The sequence below is a fragment of the Bos grunniens genome, chromosome 6 (genome assembly GCF_055505025.1).
Source record: "Bos grunniens cultivar Pamir isolate PY7600 chromosome 6, Bosgru_T2T1.0, whole genome shotgun sequence".
NCBI lineage: Eukaryota > Metazoa > Chordata > Mammalia > Artiodactyla > Bovidae > Bos > Bos grunniens.
In genome coordinates this window covers 24,016,237-24,042,363 of record NC_141170.1, presented here as the reverse complement: position 1 = coordinate 24,042,363, position 26,127 = coordinate 24,016,237, and the positions used below count along the sequence as shown (strand labels likewise).

The following is a 26,127-nucleotide window of genomic DNA, read 5'->3' as shown; positions in this document are numbered from 1 at the left end:
ATAGTTTTTGCATTATATAAAATTTATTTTTTAAACTCTTTAAAAACTGATACCATTTTTCACTGTTAATAAGTATTTAGTTAAATAAAATAACTTGATTACAGATGTGAGGCTTTGGCATGTTAAACAGAAAACCTATTTATTGGATTGATGGACTAAGTTTGGTGTTGAGATCACAATATTATGTATTAGTCCACAAACTGGAGTTTCAGATTGGTGGCTTGTGGAAAGATTAAACTTTTTTGTTAGATATGCACTCCCCCCCCCCCCTCAGAAACTGTAACATTTATCTAAGGTTATATGGAAAAATAAGGGTCCTGTTTCTTTTCAATAAATTAATGGTACAAAGGAGCAAAATATCACATATAAGTTATATAAAATGCATAGTGTGGACCGTGCCACTGTGCAAATTTGGTTATAGTTTTAACTTAAGAATATATGCTTCAGTTAGAGCTGTTTACTTTGAGCAAGCTAATTTTGTTTTAAGAAAGTCCAACTCCAGCATCGTATGTAAGATGAAGTTAATATTTTCCTACTGAAAGCATGAGCTTTTGAAGTTTTCTTTGTTGCACATTTGAAAGACAGTTCACTTTTGCTGCAGATTGTTGACACTACTGAATTTACATGTGTGCTCTGCAGTGTTTTTGATCCCGGGGTTGCAGAGTATAACTAGACTTTAGTGCTATCATGCCTGCCCTCTAAGGATGGAAGTTTCACTGTTCACAAGAGACCCCCGCCCACAGTGTTACTGCTTCTCCTTCCTGAAAATGTTTTCTCAAAGGTAGTTTCAAGTTTGGGATCATTCTCTCACTCTCCTACTCAGCAAGTATGGTAAAGAATTTCAGGGGATGTTGGTACCCAATTGCATCTGTACCTCTTCTCAGTATAAACACAGTTACTGTGATAATGCACATAAATAAAAGACACTTCTGCCCCTCCCCAAAGAGCTGAGCTGACTCTTCATTGCACATATTCTGGCAAGGGTGAAACTGCCCAGAATGATCATTACAAGGGAATACAGATCTACTCGGCTCACCAGGAATCTAGATGTGCAGGCTATGCCCCTTGATACTTAATGCAGGGCAAGCAAAGGTTATCTCTAGGTCGGTACCTGCCAAGTGGAGAGCTGTACAGCTTTATGCCAGTCAATGCCAATCTTCAAATCGGTTACTCTGTCCAGGTGGGATGCCAAAGATGTGACACATACTCCCTGAAGCTTCATTCCTGATTCTAAAACATGATTGTGAAGCTGTTATGTATTATAAAGAAAGACAAACAGCACTTATATATTTAGTAAACCCAGTTTATTTACACATTTTGCCATGCAGCTCACTGAATTGCTCTTAGTGTAACAAAAAAGACAAGCACTATCTTGCTATTTGAAAGCGGTTTTATGTAGAAAGATAATTCCCTTAAATGAGTTAACTACAACCTTACAAATCACTATAGACAATTTAAAACAGCCATGAATAATTTTAAAATGTAAAGTCTATAAGTAAAGAGCTTTTATAGTTTACACATTGGTAAAATTAAAAGCAGTCTTTTTTAGTACTTTTAATACTGTAGCTGACTAGTGTACTTTTAAAATCTTATTTTAATCTACAAAAACAAAAATATACATTATTACAAGGCTCAGATTCATAGGCAATTTTTAAATATTTATTCTTTAATGTTTACAATGTCTTAAAATTTTTGCCAGTAGTGATGTGCACACAGTAGGTGGTCAATAAATGCTGATATACAGAAGTGCTTATAGTTGACAGCAATCCACATTTGTTCATTCCCTACTTTATAATAAGTACATCATAGTAAAGATAAAAAAAACTTTCTTAAAATATTTTATATTTTCATAAAAAGATGAAATGTTTACAACGGTATAATTTAGTTCTCCTTTCAGTCAGACCTGTATGCTTTTTAAGTTCAAGAAGTCTTAAAATTGGTCATTTTTATCAATTAATTCAGAAGTCAAGGATTAAATAACTCATACACTATAACAAAAAAGGACTTTTTCTAAAAATTGGAAAAAAATGAAACTTTAATGTTTTTGAGATTTTGTAATTAAAAATGGTGCCAGACCTAAAGTAGACTTTTCCTTCATTTTTAAATTAATTATAACTACTCAGTATATTGTTTAGCAAAAATGACAAAATATCTATTTAAAAGCAATAGTATCATGTAAGTCAATAGGGATACTTTAGAGAAAATATATCCTATTATCATTTCACCAAAATCTTCTTTCACTAAGCATACGGATCAAATTTCTGGCCATTTTCTTTTGGCCAGTTCTTTTAAAATAGCCATTTTCAAAGTGGTGTTCCATCAGAATAATGGGTATAATGTGGTGTGCCCTTAGTCTACTGGGGGAGAATTTGCCTTGCTGAGATACTAGCATGGGAAATTCATATTCCAGCAACACTACACTGAAAAGAGATACAAAATTTTACAGATGCATAAACTAGGGCACATTAAAGTAACATTCTAAATATCGAATGTTTAAGTGGCATTTTGGGAATAAACTTTACTATCAATCAACACTTCCTGATACTTAGAAAGTTCAATGTTTTGAATATACACCAGTAATTAAAGCAGCTGATATCAACCCATTCAGAAACTTGGATAATATTTTATATTCCAAAAAACAACATGTTTTTATGAATGACTGCTTTAAGGGATTTAACTTATGCATATGAGAAGACCAGAAAACAAGGGTGCGAAGCTGTGGTATAGGGCAGCGAGATCTGTTTTTTAATATATACAATAAAGTATCAGACCCAAATGTTAGCTAGTGTATATCAATACTGTTTGAGTTCTCAGCGCAATACTAACACATGCATACAGAGGGAAAGGCCAGAACACAGGTGAATTAATCATGTCATCAAATGGGGCATCTGCATGACTTTGTTCTAAGGCTTAAGGTTCATTTCAGTGTCAAGAACTGGGCCATGTGGATTCTGTGGCCTTGAAAGTAGCACCATATACCTGGGAATACCCATCAATCAAGAAATTAAGACCGCAAACAGAGAGGTGAAAAGTCTGCTGTTATAGGAATTCTGGAGCCCCAAATCTGCCATCTATGGGTAGGAGCTCAACTCTTCTATATGGGATTAAATCATAATACTGGAAACTGAAAAGCTTAAATGGCCAATAACTTGGTAATTAGACCACAGAGTTTGTCACCTGTCATGTACTTGGTTCTTAGTATGATTTTTATTGGATGGGAAATGACAATGCAGTTCTTTTCCCTTTCTCAACACCTCTCTCAACTTGAAGAAGAGGTTTAAAGTTTTGTTCTAGCAAACTAAAAAGTCTAGTGCTCCTAAGAAGAGAACCTACAGGAAATAAGATCTGAAGTGCTGGTTTCTCACAAACCAGCCATAGAAAGGCTAGTGATTACTCAGAATCACGATCAGCTTGCTTTGAGCACAGGCCATCACAAACACTGCCTTGATTAGGCACTTAAACTTGATCATCTACTCTGTCTTCTATTAAAGGAACCATACAGGAGAACTCCACTTTATAACAGAGATGAGCCCTTCCTAAGAAGTTAAGCTGGTGCTCAGGAAGGAGAGTACTGGCTTCACATTCAGGTTATTCAGATGATTCTTAGGGAATGCCAACTAAAATTTTCACTTTCTGTACAAGCAGCAAGTTAGTAGTCTTAAGGGCCCACAAAGCAGTTACTATTACTGATCCCCAAGTATATATTTCCATATTTATATTACTCATGATATTACCCAATCAGAGGGAAAAGGAAAAATGAATGGGAATCTTAGAAATGGTGGGGTCTAGAGCTCCCCATTATATATTGCTTAACAACTGAATATACCCAGGCGGCCATACCTGAATTCACAAATGTGAAACATAGTCAGGACAGGGTTTGCTGTGTCTATACTGCATGACATACACCGTCGACTGATGCCACCAATATAACATCACGACTGCAAGGATGTGCCAGATTTGGTGGCTTGATCCGAGGTAGTTTAGTTGTCCTGCAAGGGAAGGTAAAGAGAAAAGAGTACTGATTAGGCTAGAGTCCCTTGGACAGCAAGGAGATCAAACCAGTCCATCCTAAAGGAAATCAGTCGTGACGATGCATTGGAAGGACTGATGCTGAAGCTGAAACTCCAATACTTTGGCCGCCTGATACAAAGAACTGACTCTTTGGAAAAGACCCTGTTGCTGGGAAAGATTGAAGGCAGGAGGAGAAGGGAACAACAGAGGATGAGAGATGGTTGGATGGCATTACTGACTCAATGGACATGAGTTTGAGCAAGCTCAAGGAGTTGGTGATGGACATGGAAGCCTGGCATGCTGCAGTCCATGGGGTCACAAAGAGTCAGACACAACTGAATGACTGAACTGAACTGATTTTGACTTTAAATAAAAATATACTTCCATCTCTCACCTTGGAAATATGACTGAGCAGCAAAAAGATTTTGGCAGTCTCAGAAACTGAGATTAATTCAGACCCAAATGTTTTCTAAAAAAAAGATTAATTCATATTGAGTCTGACTTTAAGGTTGTATTCATGAAGAGTACTGGTGAATTTCAGAAATACTATTCTAAATGTCTTTTCAAAATCTAGATGTGGTTAATTTCAGGAATTTGACCTTTTGTCTCCCATGTCTCAACATATATATCTGGTGAGGAAAAGACAACATGTAAGAGAAGCAATGGAAATTAGTGCTACAAATCATGGAGTTGATTAGGCATGAAGCAGAGACACAGCTGTTTTTGGGTGTAAGTCTGTTTGAAGCATTTTTAATTTTAAGCAGGTATGTAAGGAGACAGCTCAGACCTGCATCTTGTACTATCAGACAAATGGAACAAACAGAAAAATTTAATTAGTAATGCTGAAGCTCTAATACTTTGGCCACCTGATGCGAAGTCAACTGCTTGGAAAAGTCCTTGATGCTCGCAAAGATTAAAAGCAGGAGGAGAAGGGGACGACAGAGGATGAGATGGTTGGGTGGCATCACCGACTCAGTGGACATGAGTCTGAGTAAGCTCCGGGAGATAGTGAAGGACAGGGAAACCTGGTGTGCTGCAGTCCATGGGGTCGTAAAGAGTAGGACATGACTGAGCAACTGATTAACAAGAACAAAAAATAGGTTAATTAACTAAGGCTGGTTAGTTTCTCTATGGGCTTCCTTGGTGGCTCAGACAGTAAAGAATCTGTCTGCAGTGCAGGAGACCTAGGTTTGACCCCTGGGTTGGGAACATCCCCTGGAAAAGAGAATGACAACTTAGGAGAATTAATTTCTCTCTGGTTACAGTATAAATTCCAAGGAGATTAAATAACAGGTAAGAAGCATACTGAAAAATAACAAAATACAGAACTATAGAAATTGAAATGTAATTCCTGGTGCATCTATGGTCACATAAATATTCTCTAACCTTCTGTCTTCTCTACCAAGAACAATAATCAGTATAGTATGTAGATTTTAAAGTGTAAGTCAATAGAATCCTTTCTGTTCTTAGACTTTTATTTATTTACTTATTTTTGGTGCCATGGAACCGTTTAACAGCCTAGTGAAGTTCAGACTCATTTTTAAAGCATAAAATACTGAGGATCATAAACCTGATCGGTTGTAATGCAAATATCACAGATTCACTGAATTCTGTCCATGGAGAACTTGGGGATCGTTGAACCCAACAAATGCCACTGTGATGTTTACATTAAAAAAAAACAACAACAACAAACTGACATAAGCTGAGAGGAAGCTCTTAGGTTTGAAAGGTTTTTGATTTCACAGTATTCACCCCCCGTCTCCCCACGACTACAATGTGCTTCTCTTTAGAGCCAGGTCCTCAGTGAGGACCGGCCAGACAAGGTTTCTAAGCCATGCATTCATGAACACCTGAAACTTTTATCTGTAGAGACTTTTCATTTTTCATGGACTCTGTTTTCTCCCCTGCACAAATGTAGCACACACTCAGCTACATGGGGCACGTTTTATGTCAAGCTCATCTTGAGAAAACTTAAGTTACATAACATTTGACCTTTTATAGGTGTCCTGTATGAGACAACTGAGAACTTTTGATCTGAATATTTTAGGGCGTAAAAACATGATGGCTATAATCACGAGTGTAGAGAACTTTCATTAGTTAATTTTCTACCTGTATGTATGAAAAAGAAGAAATTCATAATAAAATCATTATTAATAAAGTGATACGAAAATGTATTTCACCAGAACGGTTTTCTGAGGAGAATTCTGACTCTGCCTAGAACATGGGTGGGTCTTCAATTCAGGGAGATGTCCGAGTTATGTTCCCAAATCCAAATGTTTATACATAAATTCTCTGTATTCCACCCTTATTTAAAACAGCGAAAGGTCATGTGCACAGAGGAATGCCTGAGGTTCTGCGGTCTATTCATTCTCTACTTCATGGTTTCTCTTCCTTTTTTCTTCCCCAACTCATGTGACAAATGGCACACTATCTTCAATTCACTGTGGAAGAGGTTCTTAACCCAAGAGAGAGGGAGGACAATTTTCAATTTGAACTTAAACAGCTCCCCACTCCCAGCCCCCACACCAGAAAACCACTATATAGGCTCTGTCTCCTGTTATTCTTGAGTGGCGCCAAAGCTCACCTGCGCTTGCCCCACTCTGTCCCTTCCTAAGGCACTTACTTCATTTATGGGCTGGGGCGGGGGCACTGGAACTACAGCTGCTAACATTTACTGAGGGCTCACTACCTGTTGAGGAACTGAGCTAAATGTTTCACGTGCACGTTCTCATCTAATACCCATGAGAGAAAAGCATCATCTTCACGTTTCAGAGAAGGAAACTGGCCTGAGAAATCTTGTGTGACTTCAGTGCAAACAGCTAATGAGGGGCTGACCGGGGATTTCAACCTAAGTCATCTGACTGCAATGGCACCCCACTCCAGTACTCTTGCCTGGCAAATCCCATGGATGGAGGAGCCTGGTGGGCTGCCGTCCGTGGGGTCACGAAGAGTTGGACACGACTGAGCGACTTCACTTTCACTTTTCACTTTCATGCATTGGAGAAGGAAATGGCAACCCACTCCAGTGGGACACTCCAGAGTCGGACACGACTGAAGCGACTTAGCAGCAGCGCAGCAGCAGCAGCATCTGACTCTAGAGCTGAAGCTCCGAAACAAGCAAATACATGCTTTGGTGAACATTATTCTCTTTACCCAGTGTCCTCTTAGCTCTTTTCTATCAGAAGGCTTTTTTTTACCTAAACTGAAGCAGGGAAATGTGTCCTTAAGTTCCTGGCTTGTGTAAATCTTGGGGACATGAAGATCCTTAATTTCCTCTCACCACTGGGTGCCAGGAAGCTGAAAGTCAGACTGATGGGCCTTATATAGAAACTTACCACAGATACTTATGAAGTAATCCTAAACCTGGCTTATTTCCATTATCCTATTATTTTCCTTTGCTTCTAGTTTGTTTTATGAATCTTGCATATATAAATTAATTTTTAAGCATAAGCAACTTTTGTGGAACAAAGCGCTCCACAAAAAAGCAGTGGTTGAGAACTCACTATTGAAATGGTGAAGTGAAATGGTGAAGTGAAATGGTGCAGTGAAATGGTGGTAACCCTATCTACTGGACTCAACTTCTATTGTGACAATGAAAGAAAAAGTTTGTGAAAGCCATCAGAGAGTTCAAATTTTAGATAACATTTGAGAAAAGCCATTCTATAATCAGTAATATTGGAAAAAAAAATCTGTTTTGATACTCTGACGTATATACCTCCACCATTTAGACTACAGTCATAAATCCATTCTAAAAACATATACCTACCTGGAAAATACCTTTCTGGAACTTTGGAAATGTAGAACAGGAAAGCAAGAAGAGCAATCACATACATCACAACTACACGGGGTGCAAAGTCCTGAAAAGCAAAACACAGTTTTTCACAGATCTCCCGACTGTGACTGAACTTCCAACTTACTGATATTATAAATCTAATTAATATAATTAAACACAGAGAATTAGAATTCATAGGTGGGATTTAAGTCTATTGAATCTTACAGACAGTCTCCAGTAATAGAAACCTAGCTCTCAATACTTTCGGAAGCGTTTCATAGGAGTGGAACACAGAGACTGCCCTAAGGGTCAGGGCACTAAAGCAGCTAAAGCTTCAACAGGGTGAAAGTGCAAAGGGCAGCCAACTCCCATTTTTACAACATGGGTGCCTGCGTGGAATACATGTGGGAATGGAGTAACCAGCTGAATAAGCAAAGAGACTAAACAGGGATCTGTGGCTGGAAAAGACCCAAGAGGCTCAGCCCAACAGTGATATCTATTCCACCATCCCGGATAAATGATTCTCTTGAATACTACTGTGCAAAGATCTCTTGGAAAGCTTTCCTTGTCCTAAGAAAATCAGCCAGCTCTAATTTATACACCTTGTTCCTAATTCTGATTATAAACCTAATTTACTAAGAAGCCATTTAAGAAATAAAACAAATGACTTTTCTTCCCTCTACACATATTCGAGAACCATCATGGAGCCCCTCTCCCCTGAAACCTATGTTCTCAGACAATCAACCTCAGATTCTACAAACATTCTAGAACAAAGCTCCACTGTACCTCCAGGATAGCTGTTTGGAACTTTGCATCTTTGGTCAAGCACCTCTCTCTCCATCTTTTTAAAACTAGACCTTACTGGAGAATTTCTCTGGAAGTCTCCCTTTGTTTCTGTACTGGGATGATCTCTGTTTATATTAGATTTCCATCTTAGAGAACCAGTCTTCCTAAGCCATATTTCAAGACTGCTGAACACAGGAAAGTGTCCCCCCGCCCTCCCTCACACTTATTTTTTTCAATTTCTTAAAAATCTACTGGCCTAATAGGTCTGGTTCTCTTTCTTTAATAACAAGATAAGCTTATGGTAAGCTTGAAAGTTAAAGTGAAGTGGCTTAGTTGTGTCCGACTCTTTGCGACCCCATGGACTGTAGCCTACCATGCTCCTCCATCCATGGGATTATCCAGGCAAGAGTACTGGTGTGGGTTGCCATTTCCTTCTCCATATGATAAGCTTAAAAAGATGCATTTCCCTCATCCCAAAACATTCACTTCTGTATCAACAATTACTCACTTCTGGTTAGGATTGAATCTATTAAGAGAGTGGCACTTCTCCATTCTATTTCCTGGGCATCAAAACTGTCACAAAAATGATGTTTTCACAGATACCAGGATCACTGAAGTTATTTATCACCACTATCACACCTTTATCCCAATTTTTTAGTCTTATAAAGCATCACCCTCATTCTCAAGTTGGCAACACAGCCAAATCATATCACTCAATTCACTACACCAGACTTCCTTTCTTTTTAGTTTTATATGCAGATGATTTCCACCATGCTGTTAGCAATAGTATATAAGCCTACCATTAGCCTCTACTCTTCTAAAAAAATATAATTCTTTTGAATAAAACCTGCATTTAAATCTCCATATTTCAAAGGTCCTATTGTAACAAGTGTATGCAATTTCTTCTAGATTTCTCAGCATAATTATGTTAAAAATTCTTGTTTACTCCCTAGCACATACTTAGAGCATTTATATACAAATCTCTAAGAATTTAGATCTTACTTCTAACTCCCTTCTCAAGAATGCTGAGGAATTCTGAGGTTCTCCCTAATGTACTCCAGCTCTCCCCGTAACAACTAATGGTCTTTTATTTCTCAATATATTTTCCCTGCGGGGTAGAATATGGTCCCATGGCTCTAGCTGCCAAGAGATTTTCAAATCTCTATTACTAGTCTCAATCTCTGAGCTAAATCCACACCTGATCTCCACTTTAACACCCCACAGGTACTGCAGACTCAAGAGGTCCAAGAATAAATCCTTCCCAACTCCTTCCCTTCCACAAACAAGCAAATCAGCTGCTTCTCCTGGCACTGACCTTGCCCCAGCTGACAAAGCTGGAAACTTAGGAGTCCTCCTCTACAGGGAGGACCTGGATATTTACACTCCAAGGGGAACAGAAAACAGTTAAGAATGTATCATCTTACAGAAATACATCTCAGAAGAAAATAGTAGTTAGAATCTATGCTGCAGAGTATGTTTTATTTATTTATTAACTATAGATGTGAAAAATTACTGCATCATTATGCAATTATAAATGTGCCCTCAAATGACAAAGACCCACCCGCTTGGCCGGAGTACACTATTTTACCCGAAGGAATGAAATTAAAAGGACAAAAAGAACGGGAACATACTGACCACACTCAGCCTACCTGGACGATAGGAGCACCAATTCCTCCATTGAGCCACACCCAGTGGAGAGTAGGGATGACTCCATACCCGGAAACAGAACAGAAGATGATAGAACGCAGCCTCTGCCACTGCTGTGTGAGGTAATTGGGATGGATCTGAGCAAAGAACACGGCCAGGATCATAGCAAGCACGGTGATCAGGTACACCTGACGCCAATACTAGAATGAAAGGACATCGCATTTCAATTATCACTGACAATAAGGAAAGGGAATGAGCAATTTTCAATTTTGGCTTCTAAGGAATGCATTCCAAACTGTACTTACTTTGGTATTTTCACTTCCAAACACAATTACCTTCCTTCCTTAAGACAATGCACGTTGCATACAATTGTTAGGTCTCTTAGGATGACAAACCAAACCCCAAAGTGAGGCGGTAAAGAACACATTTATTCACACAAAAGCATTCCCTGCTGCTGCTGCTGCTAAGTCGCTTCAGTCGTGTCCAACTCTGTGAGACCCCATAGACGGCAGCCCACGAGGCTCCCCCGTCCCTGGGATTCTCCAGGCAAGAACACTGGAGTGGGTTGCCATTTCCTTCTCCAATGCATGAAAGTGAAAAGTGAAAGTGAAGTCACTCAGTCGTGTCCGACTCCTAGCGACCCCATGGACTGCAGCCCACCAGGCTCCTCTGTCCATGGGATTTTCCAGGCAAGAGTACTGGAGTGGGGTGCCATTGCCTATTATATGCCAGGGGCAACTAAAGTCTTGTGGAAACAAAGACAAAGCTCAATGGGCGAGTTCACAGGCTATGAGGGGGGCAGACGTATAAGGAGATGATTATAATCAAAGGATAAGGACTGCAGTTGAGTTATGAACAGAATGTTGTAGGACCATAGAAGAGGGAGCAATTGCTACCTGAAAGAGTTAAAAAATGCTTCATAGAGGAAATGACAACTAATCTGGGTCCTGAGGAATATGTAAGATTTTGTGAGAGGAGGGAGCTCTCAAGGAAAAGGAAGCACAATGGAGCAAGGAAGCTTTGTGAAGGGAACTTGAAAGGCAGATAAGCTGTTGGGCTATGTATTTGTAACTTTTCCAAGCTGGCGCTGAGGGAGTAGCAGAGCTCTTGAAGAAAAAGATGATGTAGTTATTTTTCAAACTAACTTATTAGAATAACTCTGACATCAGTGTAAAGAAAGAAAAAAAAAAAGAGGTGACAGGAAGCCAGCTAGGAGGATATTAAATATTTGATTCAAAGAGAAAATGGCTTGGACTGTTGCTGAACAAGAAAGACAGATGTGAGCACCAGATTCAGGAGGCATTTTTGAAGTAAACTAAAATTTTAATGGTTGACTGTTTATGGGATAGGGCAGCAGAGGATGGGTCAGCTGTTTGCTGTAGAAAAGGCCACGCAGATGGCTTCTACTAGTGGAGCAAATGAACAGGTGACCCAGCATGAGGGTGTGTGTGTACTGGGGGTAGAAAATGGTGAAACATGAAATATCATTCATTTCAAAGTACATCAAGTGTGAAGGGCTTACAGAATTATTTAGGTATCTAAACGAGAGGTTGAAAAGCTAGTCCTGAAGCTCAAAAGTTGTTAGTTGTCCTAACAACTCAGTTAGGACAGAATTCTTAACCTGGGCTCCAAGGACTTCTCTGGGACCATTACAACTTGCTGAAACTCACATGTCAAAATGACTGGTCAGTCTGCACCCAAATGCATATTATCTGGGATGGAGGGTCCACAGTTTTCAATCTCATTCTCAAAGCAGCCTGTGTTCCTTAAAAGGTAAAGCGCCATTAGAGCAACTGAATATTTGGTTAAATGATGAGATATCAGAGGTAAGAAAACAATTTTTCCTTTAAATGATTATGGACTATATTAGCTCTAGCAGATTTTTGTTTTTTTCCTCTTTAATCTACCTTGGAGTTCTGGTTCTTCTGAAAAAAGATTTACAGTTTTCCCACTAGTCTCTCTGATGATCAGAATGCTTGGGAAGAGGTAAACAAAAAACCGGTTTCAGAGAAATACAGAATAAGATAAGCAAAACATTTCTAGTATTACATACTCAAAAGCCTATTTTTAAAGATGTCAACATTTTCATGTAAAATGAGTAAGTTGTGAAAGGTGAGCAGATATGGGCAGTTTACTACTAAAATCAAATCAATTTACAACAGGGTAAATGGCATATATATTTAATTATATGCTTCCATTCCAATGTAATCAGGCCTGAGGAACAAATGGCTTATGAGCAAGTGGCTATCATTAATAATGTTCTTACATTCAAACCAAATTCTGAGTTTTCACTTTGCTAGTTTTACACTCTAGCAGTGTTGCCATTTTTCTCCATTACTGTGGAGTGACAAAGATCCTACTTAAGAATTCCCAACAATCAGAGGTCTCCTGTGCTGCAGCCTACCCTCCCAGGGAGTGAAGGCTGGGGATATGGTCTGGACTCCTCATTCCAAGGGGAGGGCTCAGACAGGACAGACTCTCGTCCTGTGACTAGCAGGTCTGCTGTTCCTGGGAGAGTGGCTCACTTTTGGCTCTGAAAGGGAAGGAACTAAAAGGATAAAAGGAAAAGAGAAAATGGTTTGGTGGGGGGCAGGAGAAAAAGAGAGGCGGGTCGATGGGGACTTTCTGAATGGGAGGTCTTGAGATGGACTTGACTGAGACATGAGATGAGGAGGGAGTTGGCCAATAAATTCAGATCAGCTGCTGTATAATTTGATCACAGTGTTTCAAATGCTGCTTACCCAAGGCAAAAACTGACTTTTCTAACTTGAGGCTCAGAAAGCAGCGGTGATCAAGAATTCAGATAGTAGTAGTAGTGTTAGTTGCTCAGTCGTGTTAGACTCTTTGCGACCCCATGGACTGTAGTCTGTCAGGCTCCTCTATCCGTGGGATTCTCCAGGCAAGGATACTGGAGTGGGTTGCCATTCCCTTCTCCAAGGGATCTTTCCAACCCAGGGACTGAACCCGGGTGTCCTGCGTTGCAGGCAGATACTTTACCATTTGAGCTACAAGATATGTTAGAATTCAGAGCAGACACATGTTAAAAACACTCACCACTCATCTGGTCTGTCTCTAGGTCTGACTCTAACTATAAGACTAAGGAAAGGAAAATATATTTCTTATGTAAGAATATTGGTCAACACATTCACAGATATACTTTTCTTTTTTTTTCCACTGAGAGAGGAATAAAGGATAAGAAGGGAAAATGGAAAGCAGCACCTAGCTTCATAATTTTAACCAGCACTAACTTGATCTTCAACTCCAGCAACACAAAAATAAAAGATGTGTAATGTGCATCTGAGGACTCAGATAGCTATATGGTTTTAGTGAGGAAATAGTAAAATTTAATATTTCACAATAAACTGTGGAAAATTCTGAAAGAGATGGGAATACCAGACCACCTGACCTGCCTCTTGAGAAATCTATATGCAGGTCAGGAAGCAACAGTTAGAACTGGACATGGAACAACAGACTGGTTCCAAATAGGAAAAGGAGTATGTCAAGGCTGTATATTATCACCCTGCTTATTTAACTTATATGCAGAGTACATCATGAGCAATGCTGGGCTGGAAGAAGCACAAGCTGGAATCAAGATTGGTGGGAGAAATATCAATAACCTCAGATACGCAGATGACACCACCCTTATGGCAGAAAGTGAAAAGGAACTCAAAAGCCTCTTGATGAAAGTGAAAGAGGAGAGTGAAAAAGTTGGCTTAAAGCTCAACATTCAGAAAACGAAGATCATGGCATCTGGTCCCATCACTTCATGGCAAATAGATGGGGAAACAGTGGAAACAGTGTCAGACTTTATTTTTCTGGGCTCCAAAATCACTGCAGATGGTGACTGCAGCCATGAAATTAAAAGACGCTTACTCCTTGGAAGGCAAGTTATGACCAACCTAGATAGCATATTCAAAAGCAGAGACATTACTTTGCCGACAAAGGTCCGTCTAGTCAAGGCTATGGTTTTTCCAGTGGTCATGTATGGATGTGAGAGTTGGACTGTGAAGAAAGCTGAGCGCCGAAGAATTGATGCTTTTGAACTGTGGTGTTGGAGAAGACTCTTGAGAGTCCCTTGGACTGCAAGGAGATCCAACCAGTCCATTCTGAAGGAGATCAGCCCTGGGTGTTCTCTGGAAGGAATGACGCTAAAGCTGAAACTCTAATAGTTTGGCCACCTCATGAGAAGAGTTGACTGATTGGAAAAGACTCTGATGCTGGGAGGGATTAGGGGCAGGAGGAGAAGGGGACGACTGAAGATGAGATGGCTGGATGGCATCACTGACTCAATAGACCTGAGTCTGAGTGAACTCCAGGAGTTGGTGATGGACAGGGAGGCCTGGCGTGCTGCAATTCATGGGGTCGAAAAGAGTCGGACATGACTGAGCGACTGAACTGAACTGAACTGAATGTTTAAGTTTCAGAAGACAACATATATATATTTTCCATGGAAAATCAGTAAAGGAGTAGGAGCTGATAACAGATGTTAGAGATCATGGGTCCCTTTTGAAAAATGAGTTTATGACTCCACTAGACTTTACTGTTTCTTCAATTAATTATGTGTCTATTCAGAAGTTCAAGGGAATCATGGAAAGATAAAAGACCTATACCTGAAAGGGAGTATGTAAAATGTTTTTAAGTTACTTACATTATTACAATAAAATGCATAAAATACACCGGAGACATAGCAGCCCAGTATTCCAATAGAAATTCCTGCATAATCTAATGCCATCCATCTTCGACAGGTTTTTTCTGATCGATGGCAGGAAAAGAGATGATAGCCCACGGAGCAAAGCATACAGACCTAGGGAAAATAAAACAAACATTATCAAAGTGAAACAAACAAAATGATAAAAGCAACTCAGGCATGATGTTCAGGGAAGTGGCCAGGTGAAGTCCAGGTTTTTCAGCCAAACAGACCTAGACTCGGATGCTGGCTTTGTGCATGACTATATGTCATTTTCTTAAGCCTCAGTTTCCTCATGGGTAAAATGGGGACAAAAATCATAAAGAAAGAAATCTATACTGATAGCTATTTTATAAGATAAACAATTTAAATGAGTAGTACAATAGAAGGAAATCTATCTATTGCATCTTATTTTGATCCATGAATGTTTCCTTTTAAAAACTACTTACTATAGAAGTAAGGCATGTCCTTAGAAAGATGAAAAGAAAAAAATGCAATTTGATGATATAAAAAAATAAGCCCCACCCAATCTACTCTTCAGTGATAGCCACTGGTAACACCTTTTATGTGCCTGTCCAGATATTTTCAACGAACATATCAAACACCTATGAAACAGAAGTCTATATATACACACATAAGAACACATTTTAAATTAATCAGATAAAATCATATTATATAGTTTGCTCTGCTATTTGTTTTTTTCACTTAATTTAAGATCTTTTATGCCTGTATGAGACTTCATTGTATAGAGTTTAAGTTAAAGTTAAACATGGCTTTGGTGCATTCAAGGAAAAATAATTGTGACTTATGCTGACTATATGTTGCCAAATTGAGAGCAAAGCTTATCTAATTCAATCGGGTGCTGTGAAGATTGATAAGGTTTCTGTAGCTGAACTCCCTCTAGTCATTAAATACCAGCTGTGTGTCATGTACTGGGGATACAAAGATGAAGCCTCTACTATCAAAGAGATTTTTTTTGGGCAAATGAGCAAATGGTGATGTTGGAAGTCCTATAGGAACCGTGCAGAGCAGTTAGAAAACAGAGGAGGGAGGGAACTGGGTCTGTGGGTGCATGCGTACCCTGGAGGGTGGGAGCTGCAGGAGGAAGAAAGTCACATATTTCATAGGAGGGCTGCCGCTTGAGCGGCACCTCAGTTGCTCTGGCATTCATCAAGGACAGAAACAAAGGTGTGCGCAGGGTTACGGGTGGGTCCACAGCAAAAGCAGCATATTGAACACAACACCCTAAGCAATGAATGCCATGTGGTCTTCTTCATGATATGATTAGGACAAGTTCTATACATCAAGGAGTCTTAACTTCAATATTACGGACTCTGTGATACTACTGAAGATTTTAATGCACCTTTATAGAAAGGTTGACATGAGAGGTTACAACACTAGCCTTAGGAAACAATGACTAGAGCCTACACTAAGGCAAGGACAGTGGGGATGGGGAAAATGGGCCAGATAAATGGTCATCTAGCCATTCTATTGGAGAAGGCAATGGCACCCCACTCCAGTACTCGTGCCTGGGAAATCCCATGGACAGAGGAGCCTAGTAGGCTACAGTCCATGGGGTCACGAAGAGTCGGACACGACTGAGCAACTTCACTTTCACTTTTCACTTTCATGCACTGGAGAAGGAAATGGCAACCCACTCTAGTATTCTTGCCTGGAGAATCCCAGGGACAGGGGAGCCTGTTGGGCTGCCGTCTATGGGGTCACACAGAGTTGGACACGGCTGACGTGACTTAACCGCAGCAGCCATTCTATGGGGTTCCTAGGTGGTGCTAGTGGTAAAGAATCCGCTTGCCAATGCAGGAGACTTAAGAGATGCGGGTTTGATCCCGGGGTTGGGAGATCCTCGGAAGAAGGAAAAGGCAACCCACTTCAGTATTCTTGCCTGGAGAATCCCATGGACAGAGGAGCCTGGCAGGCTACAGTCCATGGGTTCCAAACAGCTGGACCCAACTTAGCAACTAAAAACAAAAACAATATACAAATCAGTCCCCACAGCCTCAATATCAACATTCAAAACAAGGTTCCTAACTAGAGTCTGATTTCTTCTTCTGCAATCTAAAATCCTTAATGCTCTGTGGCTTTGGCTACTAAACTGCAAGTCAGAGTGCACTGACCCAATTAAACGTAACTTTAAGAAGTTATGTTTTCTATTATCCTTGAGATAAAAGGATACATCCAGAGAACATGAAGGGGTACTTTCTCACTGCCTGGAAAAGACCTCACTGCCACAGTGCTGAGTGACATAAGCAGAGTCGATGCCTCTCAGAAGGAGGTAGAAAGGTAGGCAGGCAAGTGTGAGGCACGTGTGCATCCACAAACATCTGGAGCGATTTTACCCCAAATGTCCACCGTGCAAGTGGAATTTCAAATGGCTTTTTATAAAACTTTCTTCCAAATACCACTTGTTTGCTCGAATTTCTACATGAGCGTATCTTATAGTAATAAAAAGAAACAACAAGAAAGCTACTTTCATTGTGAAAAGGAAAGTAAAACTGGAAAGAGAAAAATAACAGTATCAAGTGGAAAAGATTAATAAAATATAGGGTATTCACAGAGGACATGTGAATGTTTGAAGAGTTAGCCTAAACTAAAGTATGTTCTGTTTTGAAAGGGACATGTTGTTAGAGTTGCTTAAAAAAAACTGGCTGAAAAATTATCTGACATATTGAGTATGTCTGTTTTCCGGGAAGTTTCCTTCTGTGGAATATCTCACTCCATCCAGGTAGGCAGACAACCACCACCTACAAGTCCAGAAAGTGCTAAGCTGTCTCTTGCTTCCGGGCCTGTCCACACATTTTTCATGCTTCAATGCCCTGCCTCACTCTCCCTCTGGGATGTGATCTTGATGTCAGGCTGGTTTTGTTCTGCACCAGAGTCCCAATACCTGGCTTGGTGCCTGGATATATACAGGAGATATGAAAAAAATATTTCTGGAACTGACTGTTAAGGAACTGAATATAGGGAAAGGCATTCTCAAATTTTATTTTTCTCTAAGATAGAAAGATTTCTGAGAAAGCGCAAAGCCCCTGAAATTACACTCTACTATTTAGAATGCACTATATTAATCTTATTGGTAGGAAAGCATGAGCATTTAAAAAGTTCAGGAAAGAGAAAAAAAATGTTATATATCTTTAAAAAATTAAATGTATATCAGTATTAATACATACACTGATGATTTACCATGCTGCCTGCTGACTCGAAGAATCTGGAGAAACTGGGTGAACAAGTTATAATATCATAAAAATAACAAAAATGGTATTTGTAAGTAGGGCAGGTGTGCTCATGTGACTTCAGCAAGCTGTGCTGTGTGTAACAGAAAGATCACTGCACCAGCAGTTAGGAGAACAGGACTTTACTGGCCTACTGAACAGCCTTGAGCAAGTGACTCTAACACTTTAGGCATTTCTTCATTGGCAGGTGTTTTAATTATTTCATCTTCTCAGTTTTGTAATGCAGTGCTTTCTTAAACCACTATGAAAATAAACATATATTCCCTGAACTAACATCAGCTGTGGCTGGGAGGATAACGGGCAGGCCGAGGGTCAGAGGAAAGCTTGTGGGATCCTCAAAGGAGATAGTATCCATATAACTAGCAGTAGAGCATAAACCAGTTTTTCTGATTATTGATTATAAGAGCATCTTAATAGTGGGCGTGTGTGTTAGTCACTTAGTCGTGTCTGACTCTGACTCGAGACCCCATGGACTGTAGCCCACCAGGCTCCTTTGTCCATGGAATTCTCCAGGCAAGAATACTGAAGTGGGTTGCCATTCCTTTCTCCAGGGGATCTTTCTGATCCACAGGTCAAAGTCGGGTCTCCTGCATGGCAGGCGGATTCTTTACCATCTGAGACAGGTAAGTATGGGCAAATGGATTCATTTCCATTTTAAAAATAGAGATAGGTTTTAAAGAGATGTTTAGGCTCTGATCAGGACAAAAATTAAACCTGAGAATGAGTATACTGTAAAAAAAAAAAAAGAAAAAATAATTTTCTAATAATAACACAAAAATACAGAGTATTCTTTCCCTCAAAGAAATTAAAATCTTATTCTAGAAACTAGAATTAGAAGAAAAGGGAGAAGGGGATGTTTCCATTGTGTTTCTTAATCATTTAAGTCCAAAGTTTTGAGTCAGATGATGAAGGCCTGAAATGGATTAACACACAACGAAAGCACAGCTGTGTGGTTGACTTATGGATTCCCCTTTCAGGCAGCAGCAGGTTAACTGCTGGAAGTGCTGGCCTATGTCTGGGGAGGAAGGATGATACTTTTTTCTTTCCATTTTTATGTTTTATCTGTACTTCGCGTTTTTTTTTTTAATTTAAAAAATATCATCTGGATTTTGGTCCATATTAGCTTTCTTCTTTAGAAACTCGTGTTTGAAAAATTATTAAACATGACTTTTAAAGGCCTTTTTACAGATTGCTGAAGAAAAGTAAAAGTGCTGAGGGACCAACACGTTAGGTCAATGGAGGAAACGGCACAGAGAAGAAACAAAGTATTTCAAATCAGGAAAGTGCAAAAGGCCCAAAGGAGATTAACATTAAAGTGAGAGAAAAGATTAATACCAGCAAAACGAGGCAACAGAATTAAGACAATAAGGAAACAAGTACAAAAGTCATAGACATATAAAAGGTGAGAAATGTTCCCAAACAAGTTTTAAGCACACAATAGGGTTCTACTTCAGTTGGCAAATAGAACACAATGAGAGATTTCTATCTCTGGATTAATCTTATAGCACAGATGTCTAGAGAAAGGAAGAAAAAAGAAATTTTCTCAATCTTTCAAACTTCATGGATTTCAAATACACTCTCAGAAAAACATACTTTGGGTGCTTCTATTAGGAAATCGAATAAGCTAGCTTACACGCTGCTTTGGGGCTCTTTGTAGCAAGTGGTGGGTGTGGAGTAAGGCCACCTGCCCAAGCCTGTGGGACCAAAGTTCTCTTTAGCAACAACAGTGCTTGTGAAATGAGACTTACCTGGAAGCAGAAGAGACAAATGGAACAAATTACAAAATCTTCTCTGGATGCACTTGCTGAAGGTAACACAGATGTCATGTCATATATTCCCAGCGTGAAGAAGAGGAAGAAACCTAACAAATGACTCCAGATGTTTACTGTTTCATTAGATAAAATGAACAAACTGGAAAAACAAACAAACAAACATGCAGCTCAGATTCAGATCTGCTGGCTCACTGGAGGCATTTATAAGGGTAGGGACAATTTGGTTGGTGGCGGACGTTATCAAATACTCGCTACTTTAAGCCCTTAACTCCATCTTGGCCTTTTTAAATTTGATGTACCGTTTAGTTTAAGTTTTTCCACAACTCCATCAATCCTGGGATCTTACAGTTTTTTGTTTTTTTTTTTCCCCTTCCCATCTCTTATTATATTTACCATTTCAGTTATTTATGTATAAATTCCATCTCATTCTCTAGCATATCAATTCCCTGACAACTGGCACCATTAATCTTTATGATACCACTGTTCTCAGCACAGGGTCCTGCTCAGATTAGATGCTACGTATCTACAGAAATAAACATACAGATTAAAACTGGGTGCTAGCTAACACAGTCTGACATTCAGTAATAGGCATCTGAAAACCTGCTAAGCTTAGGCATACTTCAAAATACCTTTTTAGTATACACTGGGTTTCCCTGGCAGCTCAGATGGTAAAGAACCTGCCTGCAATGCAAGAGACCCAGGTTCGATCCCTGGGTTGGGAAGATGCCCTGGAGAAGGGAATGAATGGCTACCCACTCCAGTATTCTTGCCTGGAAAATTCCATGGACAGAAGAGCATGGCAGGCTACAGTCCATGGAGTCACAAAGAGTCGGACATGACTGAGAAACTAACACTTTCACTTCAGTATATATAACAGGCAAGTGCAAAGTTAAATGGACTTGAGACAAGCAGGATAAATACAAATGGATCCACCGGAGATGTTCTTTAAGACAGGCATGCTCCAACAACTTTGCTGAGGTTGTTCTGAAACCAAACTAGTTTCCAGGTAGCATGAGTTTATTCTTTGTTGGAATAACAGGAGGTTACTTTTAGTATCTTTCCCAGCTGAGCTACCAGGGAAGCCATAAAGGAAAGATATAAGCATCTGAATGCAGAGTTCCAAAAAATAGCAAGAAGAGATGAAAAAGCCTTCCTCAGCGATCAGTGCAAAGAAACAGAGAAAACAACAGAATGGGAAAGACTAGAGATCTCTTCAAGAAAATGAGAGATACCAAGGGAACATTTCATGCAAAGATGGGCTTGATAAAGGACAGAAATGGTGTGGATCTAAGAGAAGCAGAAGATATTAAGAAGAGGTGGCAAGAAAACACAGAAGAACTGTACAAAAAAGATCTTCATGACTCAGATAATCATGATGATGTGATCACTCACCTAGAGCCAGACATCCTGGAATGTGAAGTCAAGTGGGCCTTAGAAAGCATCACTACAAACAAAGCTAGTGGAGGTGATGGAATTCCAGTTGAGCTATTTCAAATCCTGAAAGATGATGCTGTGAAAGTGCTGCACTCAATATGCCAGCAAATTTGGAAAACTCAGCAGTGGCCACAGGACTGGAAAAGGTCGGTTTTCATTCCAATCCCAAAGAAAGGCATTGCCAAAGAATGCTCAAACTACCGCATAATTGCACTCATCTCACACACTAGTAAAGTAATGCTCAAAATTCTCCAAGCCAGGCTTCAGCAATACGTCAATCGCGAACTTCCTGATGTTCAAGCTGGTTTTAGAAAAGGCAGAGGAACCAGAGATCAGATTGCCAACATCTGCTGGATCATGGAAAAAGCAGAAGAGTTCAAGAAAAACATCTATTTCTGCTTTATTGACTATGCCAAAGCCTTTGACTGTGTGGATCACAAAAACTGGAAAATTCTGAAAGAGATAGGAATACCAGACCACCTGACCTGCCTCTTGAGAAACCTATATGCAGGTCAGGAAGCAACAGTTAGAACTGGACTGGAACAACAGACTGGTTCCAAATAGGAAAAGGAGTTCATCAAGGCTGTATATTGTCACCGTGCTTATTTAACTTCTATACAGAGTACATCATGACAAACGCTGGGCTGGAAGAAGCACAACTGGAATCAAGATTGCCAGGAGAAATATCAATAACCTCAGATATGCAGATGACACCACCCTTATGGCAGAAAGTGAAAAGGAACTAAAAAGCCTCTTGATCAAAGTGAAAGAGGAGAGTGAAAAAGTTGGCTTAAAGCTCAACATTCAGAAAACGAAGATCATGGCATCTGGTCCCATCACTTCATGGGAAATAGATGGGGAAACAGTGCAAACAGTGTCAGACTTTATTTTCTGGGCTCCAAAATCACTGCAGATGGTGACTGCAGCCATGAAATTAAAAGATGCTTACTCCTTGGAAGGAAAGTTATGACCAACCTAGATAGCATATTCAAAAGCAGAGACATTACTTTGCCAACAAAGGTCCGTCTAGTCAAGGCTATGGTTTTTCCAGTGGTCATGTATGGATGTGAGAGTTGGACTGTGAAGAAAGCTGAGCGCCGAAGAATTGATGCTTTTGAAATGTGGTGTTGGGGAAGACTCTTGAGAGCCCCTTGGACTGCAAGGAGACCCAACCAGTCCATTCTAAAGGAGATCAGTCCTGGGTGTTCATTGGAAACACTGATGCTAAAGCTGAAACTCTATAGTTTGGCCACCTCATGCGAAGAGTTGACTCATTGGAAATGACCCTGATGTTGGGAGGGATTGGGGGCAGGAGGAGAAGGGGACGACAGAGGATGTAATGGCTGGATGGCATCACTGACTTGATGGACATGAGTCTGAGTGAACTCCGGGAGTTGGGGATGGACAGGGAGGCCTGGCGTGCTGCGATTCATGGGGTCGCAAAGAGTCGGACACGACTGAGCAACTGAACTAAACTGAACTTTTAGTATCAGTACTTGTTGTCATCTTTCAATATGCCCTAACTGGTTTTGAGTTTAAATAGGGCTTCCCAGGTGGCTCAGTGGTAAAGAACCCACCTGCCAATGCAAGAGACTTGGGTTCCATCCTTGGGTCAGGATGATGCCCTGGAGGAGGAAATGGCAACCCACTCCAGTATTTTTGCCTGGGAAATCCCAAGGACAGAAGGGGCTGCAGGCTACATTCCGTGGGGTTGCAAAGAGTCAGACATGAGGGAGCACACACGCAAATGTATAACTCTAACACAGAATTTGCAGCAGTCACCATGGTTCCCATATTCCCATGCCATAAACACAGCGGAGTCTCACACAATCAAACTATATCAAGGATAGAGTGGATCTCGTATCATTAATGTCAGCCTTTATCCTGTACAAGCTCCAAATATAAACACTACTTATATTGGGGAGGGGGAGAAGAGATTCAGGAATGTGAGGAAACATATCTAAGCCCAGGACTGTTTGACAGCCAGTACACATCCGTTACCTCAGAACTTTTCATGTGGTGAAACCCAGGGTAACCTGGTTAAGTGAGCAGAGAGGCACAATCATGGCACGTTCCTTCCAACTAACAGAGTACTGGCAGAACAGCTGTGACCTACTAAACCTCTCCTTATATCTAAGAGATAGATATCGGTATCTATATAGATATAGACACACAGCTGGCCCTCTAGGCAGCTAAAAGAAGAGAGGGCAAAAGCTGAACCTGGAAAATACCAAGCTGGTAGGAAGGGCACTTAGAAGAATATCCCTAGGAGGGGAGCTACTCTTAATCAATGAGAAGTTAGACACATACTCTGATCAGCTGCAAAATCAACAATCAATTTCTTCATCAGCATCTATCCGGCTTCAAATTCAAAGGTCATGGTGTTAACAAGTCACCATTTACTGAGTGTTTATTATGTGCCAGGCTGGGTGTAGTATTTACATACACAAGGACTCATTTAGTCCTTACTACTTTCTGAAGCAGATACTATAATTACCCTCATTCTTACAAACGGGGAGAGTAAGGCAGAGAGAGGTTAACTTTTGTTCAAGGTCCCACAGCTGTGAAGTGGCAGATCTGCATACTCAAGTCTTTTTCACTCAACGGCCTGAGATCTAAAGCACTGTATTTTCACTCCTTGATCTATGAGATTTAGACCTTAACATCAGAATGCAGAGGTGGGTTTAAAGCTATTATTTAAGATAGTTCATTACCCGCTCTATCCATGTGGAACTTCACATCCACAGCAGGGGCTAGCTCTGATTTCTTGTGTAATAACTTATGCAAAGAAGGTGATGGGGAGGAAATGGCACTCAGGATTCAAACTGTCAAATGCCCTGGGCCATTTATTGAAGCCAAGCAGAGATGGACAGTGATGTCACCTTGTGACTCTGAGTTAGAGAAGAACTTCAAAGGCAGGCAGGGTGAAGGAACAGCAGAAAGACGGTGCCAAAAAGAAGATCAAGAATCAAACACGTGGTTGCTGCTTAAGCAACTCAATAGCTCACATTCCAGCAGTGGGGTCTGTCACTACACTGACGTAGAGCTAACCAACATCAGTATCTCAATTGTCTTAAAGTGGGGTCCTGTAATTAAGTACATATAGTGAGTTGTAGGGCTTCCTAGGTGGCTCAGTGGTAAAGAATCTGCCTGCCAATGCAGGAGATGGAGGTTTGATTCCTGGGTCAGGAAGACCTCCTGGAGAAGGAAATGGCAACCCACTCCAATATTCTTGCCTGGAGACGTCCATGAACAGAGGAGCCTGGTGGGCTACAGTCCATAAGGTCGCAAAAGAGTTGTATAGGACTTAAAGACTGAGCATGCAGGCAAGTGAGTTTTAACAGAAATCTAGTCTAAGAACTAGAACGCTAATTTTTCAGTTTTGTTTTCTTTTTAAACTCAGGCTTTCAAGGGACTCAATTTTAAGAATGTAGATGAAGACATTCCTTTTTTTAAAGATGTTTCTATAGTGCTCTAATGGAGGGCAGCACCACCTTATAGGCCCCCTCTGCCATTGTGCTTTTCCCACACAGCGTTTTTCACAATGGTTATTACGTAATAGTGTAATTAGCTCTTTAATGTGTGTCATCCAGGCTAGAGTTCAGTAGATTCACGAGAACAAGGGCCATACTGAGGGGGCTCCATACTATCTACTAAATGCATGAATCAGGAATTTTTAAAAGTTTCTATGCCAATGTGAACTTGTTTCTTATTATACCAGCATTTATCTGGCCCCAAATATCTGAATTTCCATACGGCTGCCTTAAAAATAAACAAAGCTTAGGTATACATAGGAGCAAGTATGTCCTCGCCATTGCCAGTGGGGTCGATTCCAACATGTACCCCCAATAAACACCGAATGGAATAAAGGATGTGAACCCTTTGTAAACAGCAAAGCCCCACTGGAGTTAGTGACTATGATCATTGTTACCGTCATTAGTCCATGGATCAAGTACCCCGGCGGGGGAGAAAGAAAGATCACGAAGAGAGGAGAGGTGGCAGAAAAGGATGGAGCAGCTAGGGAACAAGGGGCGCGGAGAACAGCGGGGAAAGCAGCAGGCGGACCAGACAAAAAGGGTTTAGAGGAGGAGGAGCCGCCGGCGCTCCCCACTGGCGCACCCAGCGGAGGCGGCCAGTCTGTACCTTTTGATACACAGCCTGGAAGGCAGGTAGGCCCGATAGCCGTCGGTGATGTACGGGTTGTCCTTGAGGGACACAGGGATCTGCTCGTAGGTGTAGAGGCGGATGCCGCGGGGCACCAGGACCGGCCAGTACTGGTAGCTGCCCAGCTCGATATAATGTGCGCTTTTCAGCAGCTTCTGATGCATCCTTCCCGGCCGCGGCCGCTCCCCAAGCGGGGAGCTCACCCAGGCCCCGCCTCCCCGGGGAGGGGGCTTCGCCGCCGCCGCAGCCCCCGCCCCGGAGCCCGCGGACACCGCGCGAGGTCCTACGGCCCCGCCGCTACCCAGGCCCGGCTCCGCGAACTGAGCGTCCACCGCCGTCAGCGCCCCGGCGGACCGGGCGGTGTCGCAGCCCTCTCTGACGTCAGCACGCCGCTGCGGGCTCCACCCCTCGGCCCTGGCTTCGATCGGTGTGGTTGGCGACTGGAGGGGGCGTGGTTGGGAAGTGTAGGGGGCGTGGTTATGAAGGAAAGGGGGCGGGGCCAGGGTCCGCGCGGGCGCGCCTTTGTGCCGGGGAGGTGGGTCTCCGTAGGAGCTCCGCTACCTGAGCGCGTAGGGGCGGCGGGCCGCGTCTACTTATCGATGA

The 26,127-nt window shown here is 41.1% G+C and overlaps 1 protein-coding gene across 6 annotated transcripts in view; it reads right to left on the bottom strand.

Moving 5' to 3' along the window:
• The window catches only part of PAQR3 (progestin and adipoQ receptor family member 3), a 31,656-nt gene extending 5,810 nt beyond the window's left edge, over positions 1-25,846 (bottom strand). The window contains exons 1-8 of one of the 6 annotated variants that reach the window (XR_015165255.1): positions 25,504-25,846; positions 19,903-20,065; positions 14,865-15,020; positions 10,219-10,416; positions 7,778-7,868; positions 6,904-7,111; positions 3,841-3,989; positions 1,112-1,230 (exon numbers count right to left, since the gene is read on the bottom strand). Coding sequence is in view for 3 of the 6 variants with exons in the window: in XM_086405176.1 (XP_086261302.1) it covers positions 3,847-3,989; positions 7,778-7,868; positions 10,219-10,416; positions 14,865-15,020; positions 19,903-20,065; positions 25,504-25,688 (936 nt within the window). In the remaining 3 variants the exon portion in view is untranslated. Of the gene's footprint in view, positions 1-1,111; positions 1,231-1,282; positions 3,990-6,903; positions 7,112-7,777; positions 7,869-10,218; positions 10,417-14,864; positions 15,021-19,902; positions 20,066-25,503 lie in introns of those variants that run through there. The other 5 variants (XR_015165254.1, XR_015165256.1, XM_086405176.1 and 2 more) reach the window with 5 other exon arrangements.
• Positions 25,847-26,127: the final 281 nt, after the last annotated feature.